At 32.0% G+C, this 26,292-nt stretch overlaps 1 protein-coding gene and 1 long non-coding RNA gene across 2 annotated transcripts; one reads left to right on the top strand and one right to left on the bottom strand.

The window, feature by feature from the left end:
* Positions 1 to 9,123: 9,123 nt before the first annotated feature.
* On the bottom strand, positions 9,124 to 11,351 carry LOC142627101 (GEM-like protein 5). The gene is made up of 3 exons (XM_075800900.1): positions 10,792 to 11,351; positions 9,998 to 10,272; positions 9,124 to 9,631 (listed from the first exon to the last, which is right to left on the bottom strand). Exons 1-3 carry the CDS (start codon positions 11,216 to 11,218, stop codon positions 9,428 to 9,430), a joined length of 906 nt encoding a protein of 301 aa, XP_075657015.1. The 5' UTR covers positions 11,219 to 11,351; the 3' UTR covers positions 9,124 to 9,427.
* Positions 11,352 to 22,272: 10,921 nt separating this feature from the next.
* LOC142626666 (uncharacterized) lies at positions 22,273 to 24,400 on the top strand. Its single transcript, XR_012842590.1, has 3 exons — positions 22,273 to 22,392; positions 22,557 to 22,752; positions 24,162 to 24,400. It is a non-coding gene; the product is annotated as an uncharacterized LOC142626666 (long non-coding RNA).
* Positions 24,401 to 26,292: the final 1,892 nt, after the last annotated feature.

Here is a 26,292-nt window from a genome sequence, read left to right as displayed (position 1 = left end):
GCGAAAGAGTGAGACATGATACAGTTGTAGCACTGTTGAGGTGAGGCCCTTGGTCCTAAAAGATTCGTGTTCAAAAAGAGAGAGAGAAAGAAGGACACGGTTGTTGGTACAAAAGAAGATGGTCCAAAGTGAGGGGTACGTAGGTAGCCCATAGCTGGACTCGACGACCGTGGAGAAAACAAAGCAACCTTTTCCTTTTCTTTACTTGTTTGTTGTCAGAGAGGAATCTAAGCCGTGAGGGGTATAGCATTAGCTAGAGAGTGCAGTGCACTTAAATACGAAAGAGATGGATGGAGACTGTAGAAGAGTGTAAAGAGCGGAGTGCATTTGCATAGGGAAAAAGCCTCTATCTCGTTCTTTGTGTTATATCTCAATCAATTGGTCAAAGACAAATTAAGAAAGAAAGTGAGTGAGTGATGCTGGTAAGTGGGAGGAAAGATAAGGACCTGCGAACCCTATATATATTTACCCTACGTACATTTTATATTCAAACGATTCTCATTAGGGAATCTCACTTTGTCTATTTCTCTATCCTTGAGTTCTTGTGTCTTTCTCCCCTTTGCATCTTTTTAAGTTTTAACAGCTCTATCTACACATCAATGTCCATACATGCATGCTTTCTGATCTCTCTCCTCTCTTTAATTGTGAAACTTTATTCCACCCCATCTCCAATTGGTAAATTTTGAGGGCCCTACATTTCTATGCTTTGTATTCCCATTGTTTGGATACACTTTTTGAGTAAAACAATTCTTCTGGTCCACATTGAGCGTTGGTAGATGTAGATGTAGATCATCATGGACCATTTCAAATTTAGTCAAGATCCATGAAAGGACTCTGTGTCTAGGGTTTGGTAAATATACACATATATGACCCTCAAGTTTTGTTCTCAAATCCCTTGACAACAACTTGACATACATGACTTCGGAAGAACATAGGGTGTAATTTCATTACCCAAATTTCATTAGTGGTATATATAAGTATGACCGACTCTATGACTAGCACCTTATTGGGTAACATCCTATATAGAACGAAAAGACTCCAAATTAGTGAATATTTATGGAATAATAATAATAATAGTAATAACATATGTTTGTTGCACTACCCCCAAGGTCTCAAAGGCTAATGTTAAATCAACCCAGTTGAAATCATAAATTATTTTAACGTCTTCAAAAAAAAAAACTATTTTAACCAAAAAAATATAAGAAAATTGTATGTCAAATCATCATTAAAGATCAAATTCTCATAACGACTCGATATTTCAATTTTTGTAAGCCATTTTTCCATGCAGTCGATTCTCAATATTAGTCACCTATTCTTCTATAGGACCACACACCAAAAAATTTATTTTTCTCTCTCTCAACACAAATTAAAATTAAAAAACTGGATTTTAGCTTGACTTCACCATGCATTACCTTACCCAACGTAATATAAAACTTTTTTTTTGTTGAGAAATCATAAAATTTCACGTCTTTTTGTTAAATTTTATTTATGAATCATGATATTTAATTAATTCTTTTTATGAAAGTAATCTTGGTTTGGTTAATTAATTCTCAAATAAGATCTCTAGATAAATTTGTTACCAACAATATAAAAAATAAAAACAAATGATGAAAGTACACATTTGGCCTTTAAAGTTTGTGGTTGTTTTTGTTTGGGTCCCTCACATTTTGAAATTTCTATTTAAATCATTTATATTTTCTTTTTCTTTTTTCATATTGACTTTGTCATTCATTTTTGTTAGTAATATGATCGTTAAGTGTCAGATAAGTGGCATATATTAAAACATATCACCCATATAGTACTAAGTTTTACTAAATTATTGACAAAAAATGATAGCATAGCTAATATGAAAATGGAAGCAAACATGAAAGGCCAAAATGAAAATTTTAAAACGTAAATGGATTAAATGAAAACAACTTCAAACTTTAGGTGCAAAAATGTACTTTAGTTTTTTTTTTTTTTAAATTAATAGAAAATTTAGATGAAAATATAACAAATAAATAAATTCATGAAAAAGAGTTAGAAGATAATGAAATAATAGAAAATGAAGATGCCAAGGGATTTATAGCTGAATTGACACCTCCTCATGTATAAAGTACATGAAGGTCTAAAAGGAAAAGGGTTCACTCTGCAGGTTTTCTAGCATGTTGTAATTATCTCTAAAAAAAAAAAGATAACAATGGAAATATTTACAATGATGTTTATACATGTGGGGATAAAAGAACTGAGTAGGAGTATTGGGCTGTGGGTCATGCCTGAGGATGCCAAGGAACTAAAGGATAATCAAACAATAGGATAAGCATGTGGGTCAATAGGTCGAGGATGAGGATAAATAGCGACGAACTAGCGATGTCTCCCGTGTAGCCAAGCCTCCTCGGTATACGTTATGGAGGGGTGGAGTCTGACCGCTTAAAGAATACTGTGCAAGAGGTAACCATGTTTTTGAAGATAAGGTTCGGAGAAAGAAGCCAACATTTAACTAAGAAATATCTAAGAAGAATGCTGCTACCACCACATTAAATGTGCTGCACCTAATCCCCTGGCCGCATTTATGTGAAAATGATGCCAAAATAGGGATCTTTAGTCTTACAGCACATTCAAAGCTTCTAGAAGGGTTCTGATGGGACAAACATCCAAGAGATCATCTATATAATCAACAAGTGGAAGGCTAGGATTAAGAGAGAGGGGAAGACTATATAAGAGGAGGGCCTCCATGAAAGAGGAGACATCTAATCTTGCGGAAAAGAAAAGAAAGAACTCTGTGTATTTAAAAAAAGTTGGAATATATATAAGAACATACCTTTCTTGGATTTGACCGAGGAGTGTTTTTCTCTTCAAATTATATTTCTCAATCATTCTAACACTAATCCAATCTACTGTGGCTCATACTTGATACATTAAGTCTTTATTTGCAAAATCCACTCTCTAAAAAATCTATTGTTGTGGGCTTGTTGGGCCATCACTCACATCTTTTGGGCTAAGGGTCAATTTTAGCCCTTACAATACATATAATATAACAATTATGGATTATATAAAAAAGGCTTTTTTTTTTTTCTTTTCAAATACATCTATTGTTTATAACAATTCAAAATTGAGAATGAGATATAATCCTATTTAAGATTATATCACAAGAAGAAAAAATGGATCAACCATAGCATCATTTGAGAATGAGATTTTTTTTTTTTTTTTGATTTAGAATGAGATATTAACAAAACCTAAATACAAAAATTTCATTAATAATCTTTTACATCTCAAAAAGAAAGAAATTAGATTTTGAATAAAAAATTTATAATATAACATTTTAAATAAATTTTATTTAATTGATCTCTAAATCTTAAAAGATTCCACTTAAAAATTTTCACCTTTAATGATAATAGCTTAATTTTGCATATTTAGACCATTATTAGAGAGCATTGTTATACTTATCTTGTGTTAATGCTTGCATTTTATATTTGATTTTTAAATAATATTAAATAATTAATTTGTGATTAAAATAACTTTTAATATGCATGAATATGTCTTTTGTAGGCGGATGGAATTGATTATAGTAAGTTTTACCAAGAAGGGCACAAGCAAATATGTGTAATAAAGAAGGCTAATGGACTAAATTTTGACGATCACCATAATGAAGTTAAAGAAGGTTATTCAATTAAATTTGAGTCAAAATGGAGTAAGGAATCAAAGAAAATGCACTAAACCCAAGCCAAACTTGGATTAAAATTCCAACTTGCACAAGCCCTGCTATTTTTAAGCATAACTTTCTACTCAAATATTAGCTCAAATATTAGATTGCAATGATTCAAGTTGGACTAGAAGATAACTCAGAGGGCTAAAACTTTGTGACTTATGAAAAAAAATCCAATTTTGACGATTAATGGGTTAAATTAGGTGGTTAGGTGGAGCTTGAAAATTAGAGTTTTTTTCTAAATGAAAATTCTCCCTATAATAGGATTTCTTGGCCTATTTAAAGGCTCTTTAGCTCAACTTCAAGGAAGAGCAACCTTGGAATAAAATTAGGTTTCTCTTAGAGTTTTCTTTAATATAATGACCTACTAGAAACCTTCATAAGGTAAGGGGTGAAATCCAACATTCTATTGGTATGTTCTTAACAATATTTTGAGAATTTTGGATGCTTAAGTTTTTGTGTTTTGAATAAATTTCCTATGTAGAAAAGTGGTTTATTTTGTATAGTTATTTAAATTAACATAGACCTTGGGCACGTTAAACACTTGGGATTCCTTGTGAATCAAATTACTGGTTTTGTCTTGCCTACAATTAATCAAATTCATAGAACTAGCTTTAGAAAATTAATTCTCTTATGTTCTTATTGCTAAATCAATCAACTAAAAGCATCCTTCATATGAATTCTAGTTGAGTTAAAAAAAAAAATCATATTGTTAGAACTAGCAATAGATATTGTGTATGAATCCCTATATCTAAGTGTTTTAAGATATTATTGATTTCCTCAATTTAATTTTACTTTACCAACCAAATCACAATTTATCTTCAATTAAATTTTATTTTATCTTTTAAATTGATAATCAACTCCATTCCTTATGAATTCGACCTTGGATTTATTGAATTGTTATTTCACTACAATCCTACTCTTGGGAGCATTACTGAAGTCACAACATTTAGGTCTCAAGTTATGTCAAGTTAGCCTAGTTATGCATATCCCATCTCGGCCTACTATATATCTACTATTGGTTACCTAGATACCCTCTTACGCATATATTTTTCGTACTATGCTAAATGACATTTGTGTATAGGGAAAAAATTGGATATTTTTTAATAGCTTTTGTGATACCTAGTATTAACCTAAACCTCAAGAGTGATTTGTGCATGTTAGCTTTAAAAATAAAATAAAAATAAAAATGGTTATGGGGTTTTCTATTTTTGGCTAGGGTCATGGTTTACTTATTTATTTATTTATTATTACAAATTGTCAACTTAGATGATAGATTTGAAATTCTATTATATCTAATATAAAATAAAAAAAACCAAGCGAGAAAGTTTATAATGGGATTGAATATCACTTCATAAACTAACCTATATCCCAAATGAAAGATTTCCTCAAATATATATATATATCGCAAACCAAAGAGTTAAGTGGGCTAACGAAGTGGTCGGATTAGGTTTGGGCTAATGAGCTGGGCCCAAGGTCCCCATTCTTGCGTTTTGCTGATTGCAACGCCTTCCTTAACCTGATTCCTGAAGCGAAAGCCTTTAACCTGTACTGGTTGATTGCTTCCAGAATTCCCCCAATCTCAAGTTTTATACTCTCAAGGCAAGATCTCTGCTTTCCCTTTTTGCTCAGAAGTCATAGCACATAGCCTTTGGCTGAAATGATCATTGAATATTGCATGTCACATATAATATTGTTAGACTGATTTTTCACGCACCGCCTACAATTTGTTTGAGGAAATGCCAACTTGTACTTACTCAGTGGCACTACGTTGTACTAGAACCCAAAAAAACAATGCCAATATCAAGAAAATAAAATGTCTTACACATCCCTTCATATAGAAATGAAGTTGTAGACACGGGCAACCGTTCCTGTCTCGCAATTGCATGCAATTATGAATATTGTTATTCTAGTGGTTGTGTTTTTTACATATTACTGAAACGTAAGAGTTTAAGAGGAATCCCTTTCATTTCAATGTATTTAGTTTTTCTTTTTATGGCTGATTCAAATTAGTTAAATTGAAACCTTTACTTGGATAAGAATGCGTTATGATTTGTTTTATTGATAGATTATAGGAAATTGGTCTTGTTATGATTTGTTTTATCTTTAGTTGGAAATCAGTCTTTACTTTATACATTCAAACGTGGACAATGAATAAAGATGAGGCATGATTCCCGAATTATAAATTGTTAGCTAGTTTAACCTTGAGGTCTGGGTTCCTCAAAGCAATTAAACCTTACTCTACTTATCTCTCTTAACCAACATAGAGAAAAATAAGTAGAGAATAGTCTAGGAAATTGACCCACCAGTCATAAACCGATTCATTGCTCAATCCGTTGTGTTAGCCTCATAACAAATGACATTAAAGCCAGGCTTGGAGGAGCAATGGCTGGGATGTTTGGAGAATGCAATGAGTTCTTTAGCTGCTAGTCAAATGAAAATATTCAAGGATATGAAAGAGAAGTTCATGGCCTTGAATGCAGGCTTTGACCAGCTCACCAACTATTGTGTTTTTTTGTGTAAGGAGAGAACTCCAATACTTAACAACAACAATATTGGAGGTCAAGTAAGTGCAAATGGAGAAACAACTCAAGATCACCCAACCATTTTCATACTTCCCTAAAATGGTAATATTGGGCTTCCCTCGTTTTAACACAATGGAAGATCCCACAAGTTGGAATTGCAGACTAATCAAATACTTGAAGTTCATTGAATGCTAAATGATGAGAAAGTATCACTAGAATCATTTAGTTTTGAAGATCCAGTGATGGTTTCAACTAATGATCCAAGGAGTTTCAATCAATATTTATTTACTTACATTCATAGGTTGTGATATTTTGATTGCTAATTGTTGAGCATAATGGATCCCAATCTTGAAAGTTTTCAAATCCCTTACAAAATTAATATTGTTCAAAAAATGCTATTCTAAATGATCTAGATGCCCCTATGAATAAATTGTGGATTAACTATAGATTTTTAAGGAGCTGAAAAAAGTGTTTTCTTAGAAGGGAGTCATTTGTCTTATTTTTATTAATATTAAATGACAAATGTTTGTGAGATCTTGATTGTATTACCCCCATAGTACATTCCCTATGTACTTGGGTTTGCTTTGTTTTCAATAAAGTTTTCGTTACTTATTAAAAAAAAAAAATGACAATTGTTTGTAGTTTGTATGCTTGATTCAAATAAGTTAGATTAGAATAGAAATTTGTTATAATAGATTCAAATAAGTTAAGTTGGATTCGAGAGAGAATTTGATTTGGTTAGATAATGTGTGGTTGGTAAAAAAAAGGTCGGTTTTTAGCAAGGTATGAAAGGTATCGTCCAATATTCAATATGATTCTACAAAATCTAGTTTTATTTAAGTAACGGATTCTAGCCAATTGAAATGATTTTTTGATCAATCCAGGCATCAACTAAGTTAATTTGGATTAAGATAAGTTATGATAAGTTTTACTGATAGATTATTGGAAGTTGATTTTCCCCTTAGTTGAAGATCAATTTTGTACAAATTCAGTTGTGGACAATGAATAAAGATAGTCAGAGTTTCCCAAATTACAAATTTTTAATTAGTCTAACTTGGAAAGTTTGGGTTTCCCTCAAAGAAAGCTTATTCTTCTGATTTCTCTTAACCAATATACAGAAAAGAACAGAGTTGCCAGAAAATTAATAAACTGCTTGCAAATCAATACATTACTCGATTCGTTATGAAAGTTTGTAACAATTTTTATTTTCACCACTCATTAGCAAGCATAAAGGGAACATTATATAATGCTTATGCTAACACTATATTTGGCTGCCTTATCTAGATTAAGAGTTTGAAGTAGCATCAAGAGAAGGTTTTTCCTGATATTTTTTGTACTAGTGGAGCAATAGTTGTGGATTTGCTTTGGTGAAAACAGGATCAAGTATGTATTTGAGCCATTAAGTTCCTCTGTCCTTGTAATTTTTTCCATTGATAGTGAAAGTGGTATAGTATGAATCAACAGCTTATTTCATGATCTTTGCTTTCCCCTAACTTGCTTTATCCTAAAACAGTAACTTGGATTCCTGTGATACATGAAATCAAGAAAATATATGGGTGTAGCGCTCAATTTTTTTTAGTAGTTTTTGGGAGGCAGGAGCCAGCCAGCATCAATGTTTGAGATCAATACTTCCAAATAATATTCTCTGTTTGCCTCTGTAATCTTGTTTCATTATTGCCTTTTGAGTGATGAATGGTTTTGCTATTCCTTGTTTGCCTCTGTAATCTTGTCTATGCTCAAAAGAAACAAGGTACCATAGCTGAGACATATAGAACTATTATATGCGTCATAGTGCAGTTCTTCTCCGCAAGGATCTTTGACAGAGAGGAACTCCAATGTTCTGAGTTTGTGCTATGATTGATCTTCTTGCTTGCTTAGGCATGTAAAAAGGTACTGATGTTCTCCTCTTCTTTCATGCATTAGCACCTAGGATGATGCCGAATTTTGTATCTTATCAGTGTTATGTCATCACATGTATGAGTATGATCAACCTGGAAACTTCAGTGCATTTAAATGACTGCTCAGCCAGTTATTTGGCCATTCGACATGCTTTTTTGTATGGAGGTAAAGTTTAATATCTTATCTATTTGAAATCAGAAAACTTGAAAGATTAGATGAATGGTATCCAGAATCCTCGAATTAGGTTAGTTGATGCTGTGAAAATCCTTAAGAGTCCTTTGGTAGTACCCTAAAGATTAATTTTATTGAACTATAAGATGAGGTAAAGTTTAATTTCTTATCCATTTGAAATCAGAAAACTTGAAAGATTAGATGAATGGTATCCAGAATCCTTGAATTAGGTCAGTTGATGCTGTGAAATACCTTTGAAGAGTCCTTTGGTAGTACCCTAAAGATTAATTTAATTGAACTATAAGATGTCTCAATCTGCTTGTCATCCATGAGTTGATATAGGAGAACCAAGGACGTCCATGTTCATCTTATGAGATTAAAACATGAATCTCTGAAATATGAGACAGTGTAAATTGAGTTTGACATTGTCAAAAATCAGAAGCCTTTTTGATGCTGGTGTAATAACTCCTCTCTTATGCTGCTCTTAGCCATGTAAGAGTATATGGCTAAGTAATCTTAAATAGTAATTTGAACAGTTTTAAAGTGATGGCGTAGAGATAATGTTTGCCACTCCGATATCTCTCTGCAATTCTAGCTGTCTTGTACTGACTGGTAGTAAATAGGTCACTGATCCTCTCTGGCTACATATTTTGGTAGATTATTAACTAAGCTTCAGATGTGTTCTGGCTTCTAATATGACCACCCTTTGTATCATTTGGAAACTTATATGAATAATCAATTTTTTTATAAATTGGAGCAAAAATTAACCCTTCTTTGCATTCATGATGTTTAATCTGTGGGGAATAGTACAACTTTGATTTTTTTTTTTCATTGGAGTATGTGTTTGTATGCAGAAAAGATTGTAGTTTTACTTTTATTGAATTGGAATTTGCATGCAAAAGAAGTCCAAATCTCCAACAATAAAATAATAATATACAAACAGGCACGAAAGCATGTATAGTTTGGAACAAATAATATATACATAGACAAACATACAAAAACACTAAATGAAAAGGGCAGAGATGTGAATCACAAAACTAAGCCAGACAAACTGTTGCCTTTTATACATCCATGCAAACAGAAAGCAATAATAAACAGAACAACGTCAAAATTTTGAAGAGGACAAAGGATCCAACAAGGAATGCAATCATCTGCCATCCAAAACTGCCTGTGCCGCTCTGAAATCTGACACATTGCTTAAGAGGTGATGCAATGCTTTCTCGAAATTAACAAAACCCATGAACCAGAAGTCATGACCATCAATTGTAGCAATCTGAATGTACTTCTCTGGTGGATTTTCTCTCATGATCACAGGGTTGACTGTGCCTATATTTTCCAATGTTATCATAACCTGTTCAAGAAATGTATGTCATTGAATGAATAAGGATATTAAGTAGTTAGATATATCACTTCATAGTAGACATATGTTAATCTCATTTTTCTATTGACAGTTCTTGATCATATAGCGACTTGATATGAGGAAGGAAGTTGTAAGCTAGCCCTCAAAATACTTTGGCTAACAGTTGGCTCTATTGGAACAATTGCCAATTGTATTGATTCATTTGGTTTTCAATCTTCTATTTTCTTCACTACCCTAGCCCAAAATTTTGGGACTAAGGCGGTGTTCTATTTTGTTCACAATTCAATGAAGATTAGTGTTAAAGATCATTTTAATCTCTACTACTTATTTCAAAAAATGTTGGTATCTGTCTATTACCTTGTAATAGCTCCAAGCTTCTTGTCCTGATGGAGCAGTGAAAGACAAGGGGCGATCACTGCAGAAAGCCACACGAGCTGTTGACAGATAGAGTGTTCCAGCTACTGGGCCGGTAGCTGTGGAAAGGTAACAAGCAAATGTCTTCTTTAGCTTCTCATTCTGATTAGTTGCAAAAGTCTGCTTAAAGAGGGACTCAAATCCACCTTCTGTTATTGCTTTGGCTGTCAGGTTCACCTTCCCCCATGCAGCTTCCGATACAGATGGCCCAGTTTTAACTGCAATATAGATGGAGATACATATTAACCAAAGAACCTTTTTCATCTCGTCTTTGATTAAGTTTTTGGCTATAAGGAGAACGGGAATGTGAGACTCTTGATCTCTGCTTCGTAGGTGTGGTACCCTTTAAGTCAGAACATTTTTCATTTTGATTGTTACTTGGCTAAACTATGCAATCATCTATTTTATCAGCTGTGCTAGCCAATCATCATTACCTTTTTAAACATATACACACTAGTTTAAGACGGCTAAATGTTGGGAGTCCTAACTTATTTTGAAGAGTATTGGATAAATAATGATAGGGATATATTTTATTGATTCAAATAAATTAGTTTGCATTAGAATTTGTTAGATTAGTTTTGGTTAAGTTACAAATCCTTAGCTAGTCTAACTTGAAGGTTGGGATTCCCTAGGACTAATCCATTTTATCAAAATTTAGAGGTCTCATTTTCTTCAAAGCTACCAACAAAAAAAATTCAGCACATAAGACTAAACTTAGTTTAAGAATTTGAGCTTACGGTGGTGCCAGACGTTGCGGGCTACAGTCTCAGCTTTCCTGCTCCAATTATTGAACATGTGAATCACAGGTTCCAAAGGATTATTGGTTGGCTTGTCCACAGGAGAGTAGATGATATAAGGTTGGTGGTAAATTTGTTGGTGGTCAGCAGCATTCCACAAAGCAGCCTTCTGGTTGTCAGGGTGGACAGTAGGGACTGCTGGTGCTCCCATGACGTGGGTGCCCCATTTCTTGGTCTCCTCATCTGATGGCGGAGTTGAAGATGATGGTGTTGCTGCTGCTGCTGCTAATGGAGGTTGCTGATGAGGCTGTGATTCATCTGTGTTTGTGGATGTACAAAAGGGGTTATAGGACTCAGGTTCTTTGGGTTTGGGAGGTGATGTTGAAGCCGGTTGATGGGGTTGTGTTTCTTCAGGTGTGCCTGTCATGGTTAATGTTTGACTGAATGGAAAGTAGACCACTAATTTTAAGGTTTGATAGATGCTAGCTTTTTTAGCTAATTATAGAGGAATATTTATATTGGTGTACGTAATATTCTATACGCGGTCTTATTTGCTTTGCAATAAATAAATCATATGTTCAAAATCGGCTATGTGGTGGATTAGGTTCACATCCAGATCCTTAGCAAGATCAACTTTCGAGAAGGGTGTATCCGAAAATATATAATAAAAAAAATGTTCGAGAAGGGGCATATGGGTCACAATGGCTTGGAAATTCAGGTTCATTTGGGCTTGTTGAATGTTGACCAGTTGTTATCTGAGGAAAACTCCTGGAAGCTTCCAGTTTCCTTGAATGGCATGGTTGCTTCCATGTTCCAACTAATGAAGAGTCCCAAGGGCAGTACGGTACACACAGGAATGTAATACCATTGTAGACTAGATTTCATTTAGCCATAGAAGTTTGCTCATTTTATTATTGTTTTTTAATTTCCTTTTGACTTTGAGAATGGTATTGGCATTCAGTTTCCACCAATTAAGTTGAATTAACCATGTCCCATTTTGTTTCTCAAAAAAAACCATGTCCCATTTAAGACGTGGGAAAAAATTTGTGAAATCTTTGTATGTGTCATTTGACTCATTTGGAGTGTAAAATCAATGGCTTACTTATTTTTGGGTAATTTAATTTAAATGGAAGCAATATGGCAATAACTATTTGTGATCAGCTCTCAACATGTCAAAGTTTTTGACAATCTTCACTGCCACTATCTACTCTTCATTGCTTCTAAGGTGCTCTGGGTCCGGTGCTTGGAGAAAGAGTGACATGAAATTGGTAAATTGCGATTTATTTTTCTAGCATACATGTCATTTTCATTATTGTACAACTAGGGATGTGGGTTTAGGTGAATTTTTATTCTGTGTGACAATGTATATTATAAGAACAAAGTTTAATAACAAACTTAATTAATTGTAATCAATAGTTACAACTTCCACTAAAAAATTAATGTGGCTCAAATTTTGAAAATTTAACGGGTTAGATAGCATGTTTTTTATGCTTTTAACATGCGTTTAAAATTTCATTTCAATTGAATGTTATTTATTATTTAATCTATAAAGTTATTTTTAAGCATAATTTTAGATTATAAAAATTTGTAATATAAATATTTGAGTGATGACATAGTTTTTTTTTTTTTTTTTTTTGAAAATTTTGCAAGTATAGAGGATTTAAAAAGAAAATGTAATTCAATAGTGAATTTCTCAAAATTCACATCCAATAAAAAGATATTGAGCAAAATATGATACTCCCAATTGATTATAATCAAATTTGTAACTAAATTTTATCCTATAATATTTCTATCATATAGGATAAACTCATAAGCCCCATAAGTATGAGACCCATCCCATATGAGATATCACATAGTATATAATAAAAGTTGGGTTTCAAAACTGTGGTTGCACTAAGTGGCTAGTCTCACTAATTAGTACATTAATTATATATTATGTTTTTTTGAATCCTATTCAAATTAAAAATTTGTTATAAAAAATTTCTAAACTTAAATCCTTTACAACAACCCATGTTTTCTTTCTTTTTCTTTTTTCTTTTTTTTTAAAAAAAAAAAACTATATTTTGACTAAGGGATAAGATTTAACAATAATTTAAAACAAATTTAAATTCTATTCAACCTAAAAGTCTATTATTAAAAATTTCTAAACTTAAATCCTACACAACCCACATTTTTTTTTTCTCAAGTTACATGATTTAACAATAATTTAAACCAATTTTTAATTTTATTCAAACTAAAAGTCTATTATAAAACTCTTAACTAAGGAATAAATTATTATCTAAGTTTTAGAAATTCAAATTCTTCTCCAAGTTAAAGTCTATTATCAAAATTTTCAAACATTTATATATATTTAGCCATGGCCTTTTGATGCAATCCTTCTTAACAAATAAGTCATCCCTAAAATTAAATCCCAAACAACAAACCCCATGTTTTTTTTTTTTTTTCAAAATGTAACTTACACATATTTTAATCTAATAAATTCATCTTACTTGTTGTTCTTTTCTTTTGAATTTGCGTGAAGGATATCATGCTAGAAGAAGTTTACTATAAAGAAGCAAAGCAATAGACACACATTTAAGTTCTTGATTCTCTTATGTAAGTTTTTATTTATTTTTTAATATTCTCAATTTTTGAACTCTTTTATGTATGTTTTGAATTTCAATTTTGGCTATTGTATTTAATTTGTGAGTGTATTGATTTTTTTCAATTAGACTATCACTAGGAAAAAAATCAGTATTAAGGAATTATTTTATTTATTATTGTTTGTGTTGACTAAGGTATAGATTAAGGATTCAGATCCTCTAGAGTTGTTAGGGTACTCTACCAAGTAGAGTTCATTAAATCCTAATCACTCTTTAATAATTTAATGGTTTAGATTCTGCCATGTCAACATTTCATTAATAATATTCTTGAAATAATAAAATAATGTTGTAAACAAAACAATTAAGATGATTGTTAATGAATTGCTGACATGGCAAAATCTAGACCATTAAATCATTAAAGAATGATTAGGATTTAATGAACTCTACTTGGTAGAGTACCCTAGGAACTCTAGATTAAACATAACTCAAATAGGAATGATCAAAGTTTCATATCTCATATTAAGAAATTAACCCAAAGCACAAAAATAATTTTAAAATATAAAATAGATAAACAATGATAAAGTCTAAACTCTAAACAATCAAAACTTAAAATAATTTTTTTATTAAAATTATTTACATATTTTAAAATTTATTATAACTATTTATTTAATAATTTAATTTTAATAATTTTAAAATTTATATACTTATATATGAATTTTTCATCAAGGCGCAGTGAAATAATACTAGTATGATATATATCCAAATTCCAGAGCACGTGTTACACCAAATACCACCGGATTAAATGGGCAAAACGATTTAGTCTACTATTTTTATCTATACTACTATTTAAAAAGCTTCCTCTGTTTAGACTGGATTTTTTTTGTTCCAAAATGCCCCTACACCCTTAAGTTCAAGTAGAGACAAAATTAAAGAATAATCCGATAAAAATACATATCTAACTTGCACCAAAACATTGCCTACAAAATAAGAATACTTTTCTACTAATCCACTTTTTCAAAGCAACTATATGTTTATTTTTAAAAAATAGATTATGAGTTATCAAATCAATTAAATAGGTTTAACTATAAAAAATTTAAAAAATCCTATCCGTTCACTTCTTATTCTTTTTTTAATTTTTTTTAAAAAAAACTCCCATCTTTTGTGCAAATTAAATATAAAAAAAAAACAACAACAAAAAACAAAAACCAACATGGATAAACACATACATATACAAATCCCAAAAATCTAAAACTCCCTCTAACCCACGAGAGGGTATCTCATGCGCCAGGCGCATGAGACATCTCTCTCACAACCAGGTGGGCCCCACAAGTGTGAGGCCCACCAAGCTGTGAGAGAGATCTTGTATGTGCCTGGCACATACAAGATTTTTTCCTAACCCACATACTGATACAGTTCATCCATTTCCTAAGCACACACTACACCCCCAAAACTGTCTCCTCACTCTTCTTCTTCCATTCCATCTCCTTCCTAACAAGGCAACAACTACAAACCAACCGCAAAACCAGACCACTACAACGTGACTGCAGTAACCATGGCAGACAAGCAAAGTCTTCATAGATGCACCATCCTCAACTTTCAACATTGAACCCCTTAAAGAATATTGCTAGCCAAATCAAAGTGAGTAGCATTTAAATTAATATTGCGTTATAATTTTCATTGGATACCAATTGAGTAAATAAACACTCTCTCTTTTGGTCATTGTTCAACTAAAGAAAAATTTTTTTTTTGGATGCTAAAGAACCATAAACATTTTTTTCAACACGTTGATGCTTTAGAAATTTCATGGTTGAAGACTTACTTTTCACGAATCTGTTCTTTTTTTAGCATTCTTTGAACCTATTATTTTACATTTTACTTTTCCATGAAATCTAATTGACATTTTTAGGTAATGCCTTTATTTCTATGAATTCTCTAATTTTTTTCTTTCTTTCTATCTGTCTTAGGAGCTGGGAGGTTTGCCCTAGATGATGATAGTAGGAAAAACTATTTGCCCATAATTCATAAGTCAGTTTGGTTTGCACCAAGGCATTGGTATTTGTTTCTATCACCATTTTAGGAGAAATATGAGATTAGGAAGGGATCAGGGGATAAAAAAAAAGGGCAAGGGAAGTTTAGAAAATTGCGTAAATATGAAATATGTGGTTACAAGCTTACTGCTTTCGATGAAATCTATTACCCTTTCTCTCTTTCTCTTCAGTATGCCCCATCCTCTTAATGTAAGTTCATATAATGTATCAAATGCTTAAAGTCATATCCATATGAATGGATTTGGAAATGCTTTATAGCGGCTTCATCTTTGTCTTCTCAAAAAAAAAAAAAAAAAGTTCTGTTTTGTTTTTGTTTAGTTTTCATGTGAGGACTATGCAGTAAAATTTCATAAATTTTTCATGTTTAGGAAAAATAATGTGAAAAAAAAAAAACTAAAAATTAATCACAATTACAATGGAAAGATATATATTGCGTAGAATATTTTTCCCTTTTTTATAATCAAAATGGGGAGTGTATTTGGATTTTTCTTTTTTGGTAATGGACATTCGCACAACAATTTTTTGTAATGGATATTCCCACAGCAATTTTAAGTATTGTGTCTCATAAAATCATGGCAAATTTTTCATCCACATTCTGACCTTTTTTTTTTTACTCTATTTTTTTACTCTATTATTTAACCACTTGAACATAGACTTTTTTTTTTTTTTTACTCCTGTAGAAAAGAATGGGATATAAGGATTCTTAACTCTAAAGTAGCTTCTTCTTCTTCTTTTTTGTAAAGGTTAATAATTTTCAATTATCATAATTCAAAGTTGCTCATTCTTCAATCACAAAAAGATTTATAGGTGTGATGAGGTTTATGTGTTTATAAGTGAAATAATTTTTTGTATATAATTCTATACTACTATTTAAGGGGTTTTTCCTATTTGGACCGAATTTTTTTTTTTTGTTCCAAAATACCCCTACACCCCTTGGTTCAAGTAGAGATAAAACTAAAGGATAGTCTTCCTAGATGCACCATCCTCAACTTTCAATATTGAACCCCTTAAATAATATTGCTAGCCAAATCAAAGTGAGTAGCATTTAAATGAATATTGCATTATAATTTTCATTGGATACCAATTGAGTAAATAAATACTCTCTCTTTTGGTCATTGTTCAATTAAAGAAAAATTGTTTCTTTTGCTTGAACTAGATACTTGAGAAAGAATATTGGTAAGAGCTCTTTCTCTTTGTTTTGGCTTGCAATCAAACACAAACTCTTTTTTTGTTCTTTTTTTTCCCCCTTCTGAGGGGATTACTTTACGCTACTAGGTTTGGTTTTTTTTTTTTTTAGAAACTCATGTTTATTTTTAGGGATTTTGTTGCTACTTGGTTTCCTAATCAAACACAAACTCTAATAAAGTATCTCAAAATCATTGATGGTGGATAAGTTTTGACCAAGGCCATCACTACTTTCTCTGGTAAATTCTTCCAAAAACCTAAATCAAAATGAATTATAGACACATTGTATTTGTTTTGCCTTTGAATTGTTTTTTTAGTTTTAAATCGCATACCCAATATATGGAATACTCAAATGCACATTAATGACATGCACATTAAGTTGATAGAAAAAGAGTACACTGGCTACTTGGTTTCTTGATTAAAGTTTCCTTCTTTTCTAATACTTGGCTTAACAAAGATTTTTTTTTTTCTTAGGTTGACGTACACAAAAATTTATTGGATTTTATTGAAGAGGCATTGAAATGGAACATTAGCATTGAGGAGGCATTGGAATGGAATATTAGATAAGTTCGGGTGAGAGAATTTATAAGAATTGTTGTATGATTCAACCTCACATAAAAGAAGTGGTTGTTATCTAAGAAATTATTGTAAAAAAATTTCTTTTGTAACAGAAACCATATTTATCATTAGTACTAGCGCATGCACGCGTGCTCAGAGGCTATTCTATTTTTTGGGTAATAATTAATTTAGAGCATTTATTATAATATGGGATTAGTACATTTTTCAATTACAAAAAAACCTAGAGGTGTGATGAGTATTATGTGTGGTGAAATAATTTTTCATCACATCCCTAGTTTTTTTTTTTAAATTAATCCTTACCCAAAAAATAGAAGAGCCCAACCTTGTGAAGGATGAGAAATTTTCAAGCAACTCAGCCTATCACACATGTAGAAATCAATTAAATAAATTGGGCTAGATTAAGTCTTTATCAATTATTTAAACACTTTTTTCATCAATAAATTATTACAATTCATATAATATGCTTAAATTATATTCCAAATTCTCAAATTCTCAAAATACCACAGTCAATCAAACAAACAAAAAATATTGAACATAAGAGTAATAAAATAAATTTATATACATAGCAAGTAGGGTTGTATCAAATATGTTGAAAAAACTATCAACTTGAACTTGACCAGATCTAAAGCTTAAAATAAAATTTTAACCTAACCCAATCTACGAAAACTAACCCAAATGTCAAAACTGGGTTCATTGGGTTGGTGGGTTTGATACACACCCTATGTGAAATATTCTTAAATAGTGTCAATTTAAGTTCAATTATTTCATATTAGAGGTCATATTGTTCAATCTGGTTGAAGATTTTTGAAATATATATTTTTTGAACGATATTAAAACATGGTAAAATCAAACAAAAATTAAATGAAGCTAACCACTACTCCTTGGTCTTTAGTGGGAACTAGCCACTAACTCGTACTATGCATGGGTAAGTTCAACATTTTTATTTTTATATATTACAAATAAATAAAATGTCAATTGATTTCAAGTCAATCATGATATGCAGTGGCGGCGCCACATTTAGGCCAGGGTGTTCTTAGGAACACCCTAACCTAAAAAAAAAAAAAATTATATATAATAATTAAACAAAATTTATTTGTTTACCCTTAAAAAAATAGGAACACCCTCAACCAAAATTAAGAACACCCTCAAAAAAAAATATTTGTTCTACTTTCAAGCAAAAAAAAAAAGCCCAAATAAAAATTTTGAACTAAAATCTAAAAAAAAAAATTAAACAAAGCAAGCCCATTAGGGAAAAAAAGCCCAACATCTATCCTAAACAACAGAATACAAACCCAATCTGATGAAAAAAAAAAAAAAAAGGGTAAAGCAAACCCACAAATTCTAAAAAAAAAAAACCAATATACGCGATTACAACCTAACCTAAAGAAACTAAAGCATGAGCAACAGATTCATCAAGTAAAGCAAAACCATTTATCATAAAAAAAAAAAGTAAAGCAAAACCAGAACAAAGCACATCAACGACAACAACCAACGGCAACGGAGATCGGGCCTCAACGACAACAACCAATGGCAACGGCAACCAGAGCACATCACATTGGGCCTCAAACTCAAGCTCTAGAACCAAAACACATCAGGCATCGGAGATCGGTCCTCCTCGCCTCAACATGCTACCTGACGATGCCACCCCTCAGCCTCAGGCCTCCCAGCTTTCTCAACCTCAAGGTATTTCATCATTTTCTCTCTTTAGTCTCTTACATATATGGGTTATATATGTGGGTTTCTCTCTTAGACTCTCTGTCTCTCTCTCTCTCTTATCTGAAGACTGAAAGGAAGCAAATTAGATTCTCTCTCTCTCTCTCTTTGAGACTTTATTTGAGACTTTTTATCTGAATGCTAGTGTATTTGCCCCTATTTAATATTTGCCCCTGTTTTTGGCTTTATCCATAAGCTTTCTACCTTTACCTTATCACTTTATTAATATTTGCCCCCGGTTTTGGCTTTATCCATTGGTGTTGGTGTTAGTGAAATACAATTAATTGTCTTTTAGTGTATTGTGATTTGTCATTATGAATTTATTTGATTGGTTCTTGTGATTGGGGGGCCATGGGGCTTGTCTGTTGAGTGGGTGGTAGATGGGGGCATGGGACCGGGGTGGGATATTTGAATTGGGGGAAGTAAATGCACATGGGGTGTGTGCTAGTACAACTAATAAACAATAATTTAATTAACCAATAATTAATTGGGGGAAGCAATTAATAAACAATAATTAATAATTTAATTAACCAATACATTATAAAAGATAAACAAATTAAATTATGTTAGGCTAAACAATAATTAATAATTTTATAATTAATGAAACAACAATATAACAATTATAGTTTATAAAAGACAAACAAATTAATGAAACAACTAAACAACAATAATCAATAATTTTATTAATATTTCAAATGAACTTATAGTTTATTGTAGCATTGATAATGAGACTATCATGCAACGATTTTAAAATATAAAAACTCGTAGAAAGCAATTGTAAACTTTATGTATTTGCGTGTTTTTTTATAGTTGTTGTTGTCAATATACAAATTTTTCTTTTTATTAGATTATGTAATTTATACATGTTGAAGAACACCCTAAAAAAAATTCTTGGAGCCGCCACTAATGATATAATATGATTTATGTTATCTCTACTTTGAGACATTGTTTTAATTCACGAAGAGGACATATGAACAAATAAATTAAGGGTTGATGATAACCTGAGAGTTACCGTAGGTTTATATACAATTTCCATGTTAAATTTGCAATAATTTCAACAAAAAATCACATACAAATAAATACAAAAATAATTTGTTTGCACTTGTATGCATGTATCTTTGTATGGTTGCACATTTTGTAGAGGGATTGTATCTTTGTAAAATGTAGCCTCATTTTTCACCTCAAGACAAAGCAGAGTTAATTAAATCATGGTCCAAAGAGCAACAACAGTTGTTTTCAAGCCCCTAACAATGTTTTTTCTTTTCCATGGTTCCTTAGATACTCCCAAAAGTGCAACTCTCATGCCTTGAAAAATAAAATAACTTCTTAATAACTTCCTCAGAAAGTTACAAAGACCTTCTCATGAACATGTCCACTTAATGGAATAACAATCTTCTTTAGTTTTGCCAATCCATAGTTGAATTTAGTAAGAAGTCACATTAATGGCCATTGGGCCAAAGACTTTAATTTACATACATCATCTTTCCCACAATGAAAATCTAAAGATATGAGCATGTGGCTTGAAAATCATTGCCTAAAGGATTGCCAAATTCTTGTAGACTGAATCTTAAGATCTCCGTGTTAAAATTACCATACCAAAAAAAAACCATAAAAGCTCAACAAAACATGTATTACAAAATAATTTGTGCCGTCGGAGGCGGAAAAAGGCATCGAATACCATCACATTTGTTGAGCTGACAATGAAAATAATAGGATCTAGATTGTTCTTGTAGAAGTTATTATCAATTTGTATTAAATTGGAGGAATACTGACTTTAAATGGTGTATATATTGGTTTGCCATTAACTTGGTGATCAAACTTGTATACCATATTACCATCCATGTACTTAAAGTAAATCACTACTGTGGTGACTCTTGAAAGGATGTTACCTTGCGGTTACTACATTGCCATTTTAATATTGATTGCATTCATGTATGCCCATAAAAGTTTGCTCAATAAATTTCTCATTTGTCTAACAGGTACTCAAAACATTTAAAGTTGTTAAAGTCTGCTGTAAACTTTTTTTTGGACCCTTTTATGGAGCTTATGCCCCTAATTATGTTTATAAATATAATACAGTACTGCTCCTAATTCTGCTCTCACATGGGTTTTGTTAAATATTATCTACCAGAAACCATCATATAAATGCATTGCGAATCCAGAAATGTTGAATATAACTTTTTGAATCCCATGCTTTATGATTGTGTTAGTTTGTTAGAATTTAATACTTTTGCATAGAATTAAGTACAATTTCTTAAGTGCAGTATATTAGATTCTCAATTAAATTCAAACACATGACTGCAGTGACCAATAAAGCACAAATTAATTGTACCTTAAGTTTGTGTATGAATTAATTAGAGAACCTAGAATACTACCACTAAAGATTTGTATCCAAGTTTCTAAAGAAGCCGAGACATGCATTAATGCACTCCTAAGCTGGGCAAAGCCTAAATTTATTAATCTTTGCTATATTAACCAACTTTTTGTAGGGTTTCTAGTAATCTATTACAGAACCATATCAAGATATGGAGATTCTTACTCAATTACCCTGGGGGCTGGCTCTAAATTGGTCAGATTCAGAGTTCTTTTCTACCTTGAGTTTCAAATTTTAACAATTCATTTTATCGTGAAAAGTTTTTTTTTTTTTTCTATTTCTATTTCATTTTAATTTTCACCTTCACATTTGCAACTTTAAAGAAAATTTTTAATTTTTAATTCATTTATGGTAAAAGACTTGAATACCAATTAATTACCAATCAAGAAAGAGAGAGATTAATCTTACATTGGAAAATGAAGGTGAGTTAAAGAGGTTTAAAGTTTGTGCTGTATATCCAAGAATTAGACCCTTTTGAATATCCATCGCTGTAAATTTTAAAACTTTTCCGTGTTAAAAAATACCTAGTATTCTAACCAAAAAGAGAGACCAAAGAGAGAGAGAGAGAGAGAAAAAAAAAAAACAATTGGAGCCCAAAAAGATATTATTGTTAAAAGTCGTTTGAATCACTCAATTGGGCCCCTGAGCCCAAGTGAAGAGGGTAGATAGACCAAGGTAATCACCAATGACTGATCACATAGTTTGGCCCCTTTTTACTACTACTTGGTACATACACTTAAGATTGGGTTGAACTGTTGAAGACTTGGAGGTACTTTCTTTCTTTTTTGCTGAAACAGAGACTTGAAAGTACAGTTAGTTACTTCTATAATCTATTCATCTGAGAGAAGAAAGGGAAAAAAAAAGTACAGTTGAGTTAATTACTTCTCATGCTGCTTCTTTATAGAACAGTAAGGAAGCTTCCCGAGAGATTCCCGCAAGTGCGCGTAGCAAATGGATGCAGACATGCAGTGCCACGAGTATCCTGCATTCCTGCTATATACTTATAACCTTCTCTCACTTTTAATACTACTTATCATTACTCTCATTCTCATTCAGTAGTCACTAGTGAAGTAAGCAATGAGTTACTACCATATTTCTCATGAGCCTAACTCTCCTCCAGGCAAGTATAGTCTCCAAGGATTGGTATCCTCCTCCTGTTTTTCTTTTCCCTCTATCTTATTAGTATAGTTTATTTTCTTAACATTCGGTTTGGTTTGGTTTGGTTTGGTTTAATTGTGTATATTAATTTGTTCATGTTATTAATGTGATGATGATACAAATCAGGGCCTCAACCGCTAGGATATCCACCAGGACCACCGCCACCAAACTATCCTCATCCCCCAGGGCCACCGCAGCCACCGCCACCGCGACCCGGATATCAAGACTACTTCTATGATGGATACCCACCACCTCCACCTACACACGCTCCCCAGCCATATCATCACCACCACCACCACCATGACTCATTTCTAAGAGCCTGGTATATATGTGCACTCTATCCTTCCTAATTGCACTTTTTGCTTTTTCTTTTTTAATTTATATCATTACACATGATGTGATTTAGAGTCATTTCTTGTTCATGGCCTGCATATTTCTGTGACTTTCTGATGCCATTTGCAGATTATTATTACTTATCTTACTCTTTATTTTTATAGAGAGTTGTTGATATATATATATTGATAATCGAGAGTTGATGATATTAATGGGTGATAAGGATATATGTGCCTCTATACCTTCTATTTCTAATCATGTTCTGTAAGAGATTTTCGTTTTATGATTATTGGCGGTTGGCTTATGGCTTTTGCATAGTACTTGATAGAAGAACCGAATCAACCGATTATGAAGCTTGAAAATCTGGCCAACAAAAAAATAGATCAAAATCAATACGGATGTTTATAAATTGTTCCTTGAAGTTCAAGGATTTTTTTTCCTCTCTCTAGATTGTTTCCTTGGGGTTCTAAACGGGTTTAGCTTAGAACAGTATCCAATTAAATATTAAAAGTTCATGCTTAATTATTTAATTTTATTTCAAAAATTAAATTATTGTTTAAACTTTATTCAAATATACTCAAGCTTTATTCATTTTAAATAAACAATTTTAACTCTCATCACATGTCTATACTAATAATTAATTAATAACTACTTATATTTTATGACTTTTTCTATATGAATTACTATATCTTATGATCTCGTACTACTAATAATTAATAAATAGTTATATTTTATGACTTTTTCTATATGAAAAATTATATCTTATGATTTTGTACCCTCATTCTTGCGAATTTATCACTGTCACAATATTATATTAATTTAAAATTAGCTTGTACAATAGTCAAACTTAAATTTGAACTTAACTTGGTTTATTCGCTAAATAAATGAATATAAACCATTTTTTTCCTTATCCAAATTTGAACTTCTCATGAATTTGTTTTTTTTTTTTTTTTGAAGCCAACTTCTCATGAATATATTACTTGGTTTATTTACTGACCTAAATTTGATAATAAATATTAATCCACCTAACCAACTTAGGTATTTGAAACACACCATGAAAAAGACTTGGTGAGGAAGCCCATTCCTTATCCACGACAAGCCTTCATCGCCTTCAGTTAGTGGGGCATAATTCTTTGGATAAGGCAACTGCAACAGCTAAGGATCGTGTTCAATAGAAAATATTGAGCCGAGAACTAATTACAATTAACCAACACTAAATCCAGTTGAGCTTGAATCCCTCCTAATTGGATATGTTTGTATTTCAATATGATTAGTCTACTGATATATTGCTTAAATTTTTCCTGATCATACTTCCTTTCATATAAAAATTAAGATGCTGACAGAAGTTCCTCTTTTATTATTTTTCTTAATTCTTCCTTTCATTTGTCATGTTTGCAGTTTAGCTACACTTTGTTGCTGCTGTATGTTAGAGGAGTGTTGCTTGTAAGCCTTTCATGTGTATGATTATATATACAACTATCGTATTTGGTAAAGGTGGGAAACAGGAATTCTGTTCATGGTACTCCAGTCTAATTCCTTGAATATTCCCATAATTGGAATTTGATTACCTTTATGTCTTGTATTTGATTTGAGAAACAAGCTTGTCTTGTCTGTTATATAGTATATGATTATGAATATGATCCATCTAAATCATGTAGTTTTAAAGATGCTATACCAATATGTGATTCGATCAAATCTTCTTCACCCTAAAAGTCCAATAAAAATCAACCAACTCTACATTACAGCCAAGTAAGGAGAATTTGAAAGGGAATTTGTTTATCTTCAGGGGAGGGGGGAGGGTGGGTGGTCTTTTTGTCGGCAAGGATAACATTTCCGACCCAAAGTAAGCTAAACACACAAAGTCAATTTAAATTTGTACTATTTTTTTTTAATCTCACTTAAGGATAAAAAACACTAAGAGTTTTATAACTCAATTAGTTGGCATCCTGTGCTATTTTTGGTAAATACATCTAAGATGTAAATCTCTTATTCCCATTGTAATTATAGAATGGAAAAGATTTAGTTCCGAACATGTTTGAAGCATTGGGTTCCAATTACCAATAGGAAGATTACATATCCTATCATGTGCAATACATATAACTCACTTAGTTGGTTGAATTAAGGCTGCGTTTGTTTCGACGGTAAACGGTTTCAGGAAATGGTTTTTCGCGTTTTCGGGTGTTTGGCAGGTGCTGAAAATATGGTCAAATGGAAAATATTTTCTGTTGACTGTAAAACTTAGGCCTCTGACCCGGAAATTCGTTTCCACTTGTATTTTACCTTCAAATGGGAATTTTCCAGAAAATTGAGAGACAGAGCACGAAGAGAGAGAGAGAGAGAGAGAGAGCACGAAGAGAGAGTAGAGAGAGCGAGTCACGCCCCAACCCGCGCCGGCGAGTCGCGCCCCAACCCGCGCCGGCGAGTCGCACCATCGCTTCTCTCTTCGTCAAACCCAGTCCCGGCGAGATCGCGCCTTCGCCTTTCTCTTCGTCGAACCCAGTCGCCATCGCCGATCACGATCTTGCCTTCGCCATCGCCGATCACGATCTCGCCTTCGCCTTCGCCGCGCCGCGCCGGCACGATCTCCCCTTCGCCATCGCCAGTCGCCTCTCTCTCTCTCTGTCTTCGTTCTTCGTAGATCACCGATTTGGGTTTTGTTGATTTGTTAGAGAAAAATTGATGATGAGATTTTTTTATTTTTGGGTTTTGTTGAGCTGTATCGTAAGAATTTGATGAGTTTTTTTTTTGTTTTGGGTTTTGTTGTTCATGATATTTGTTTGGAAGCCGAGAAAATGTGAGAAAATGTGAGCAACAAATACAAAATGCATTTTCTATAATATTTTCAAGATGACAACCAAACACCAGAAAATATTTTCCAAAATATTTTTTAAAATGTTACCAAACACCTAAAAATATTTTCTTTTCCCGAAAATATTTTCTTTTCCTGAAAACATTTTCCAGAATTGCTTTACTGTTGAAACAAACGCACCCTAAGTAAATCATGTGAAATACAAATATTAAATATTAATACAATTTTTCTATTTATAGTTGGAGTTCAAGCCTCCAAACATATTTGACATTAGACTTTGTCCAATAAAGCAACATTTTACAAAATAATACACACTAAATTTTTAGGTAAAAATTTCTCAAATGAGAAGGTAAAAATTATGGGAAATGGTTAATCTACAAAGCACTCTTGTACTAACATATGAGGCAATGGTATACAACATTTCTTAAAGAATTAGGTTACAAGGTTCTTAAAGATTTAGGTTACAAGTTGAAGATACGACAATTAATTAATTAAGACAGACAAATTTTAAGTATATTTTTAACATAATTTTTATGTTTGTTTTAAGTTTTGAAACTAACAACAAAAAATTATTTGAAAACATACTTAAAACTTTTTTTTTTTTTAGAAGCCAATAATGGAGGGCAAAGAAGTAAAGTGACACTCATTAAAATGTTTTTTAAAATACAAATTGAGATCACTTTAATTTATTTATTCAATGAATATTTAAATATAATTAGA

Source organism: Castanea sativa, chromosome 3, assembly GCF_040712315.1.
Source record: "Castanea sativa cultivar Marrone di Chiusa Pesio chromosome 3, ASM4071231v1".
Lineage (NCBI taxonomy): Eukaryota > Viridiplantae > Streptophyta > Magnoliopsida > Fagales > Fagaceae > Castanea > Castanea sativa.
The sequence above is the reverse complement of the archived record's forward strand: the minus strand, read 5'-3'. Positions and strand labels throughout refer to the sequence as shown.

Coding starts and splice junctions, on each gene's coding strand:
- LOC142627101 (XM_075800900.1), bottom strand. CDS start 11,218: ATGACAGGCACACCTGAAGAAACACAACCCCATCAACCGGCTTCAACA. Junction 10,273..10,791: donor CCGCAACGTCTGGCACCACC/GTAAGCTCAAAT, acceptor TCTATATTGCAG/TTAAAACTGGGCCATCTGTA. Junction 9,632..9,997: donor AAGCTTGGAGCTATTACAAG/GTAATAGACAGA, acceptor TTTCTTGAACAG/GTTATGATAACATTGGAAAA.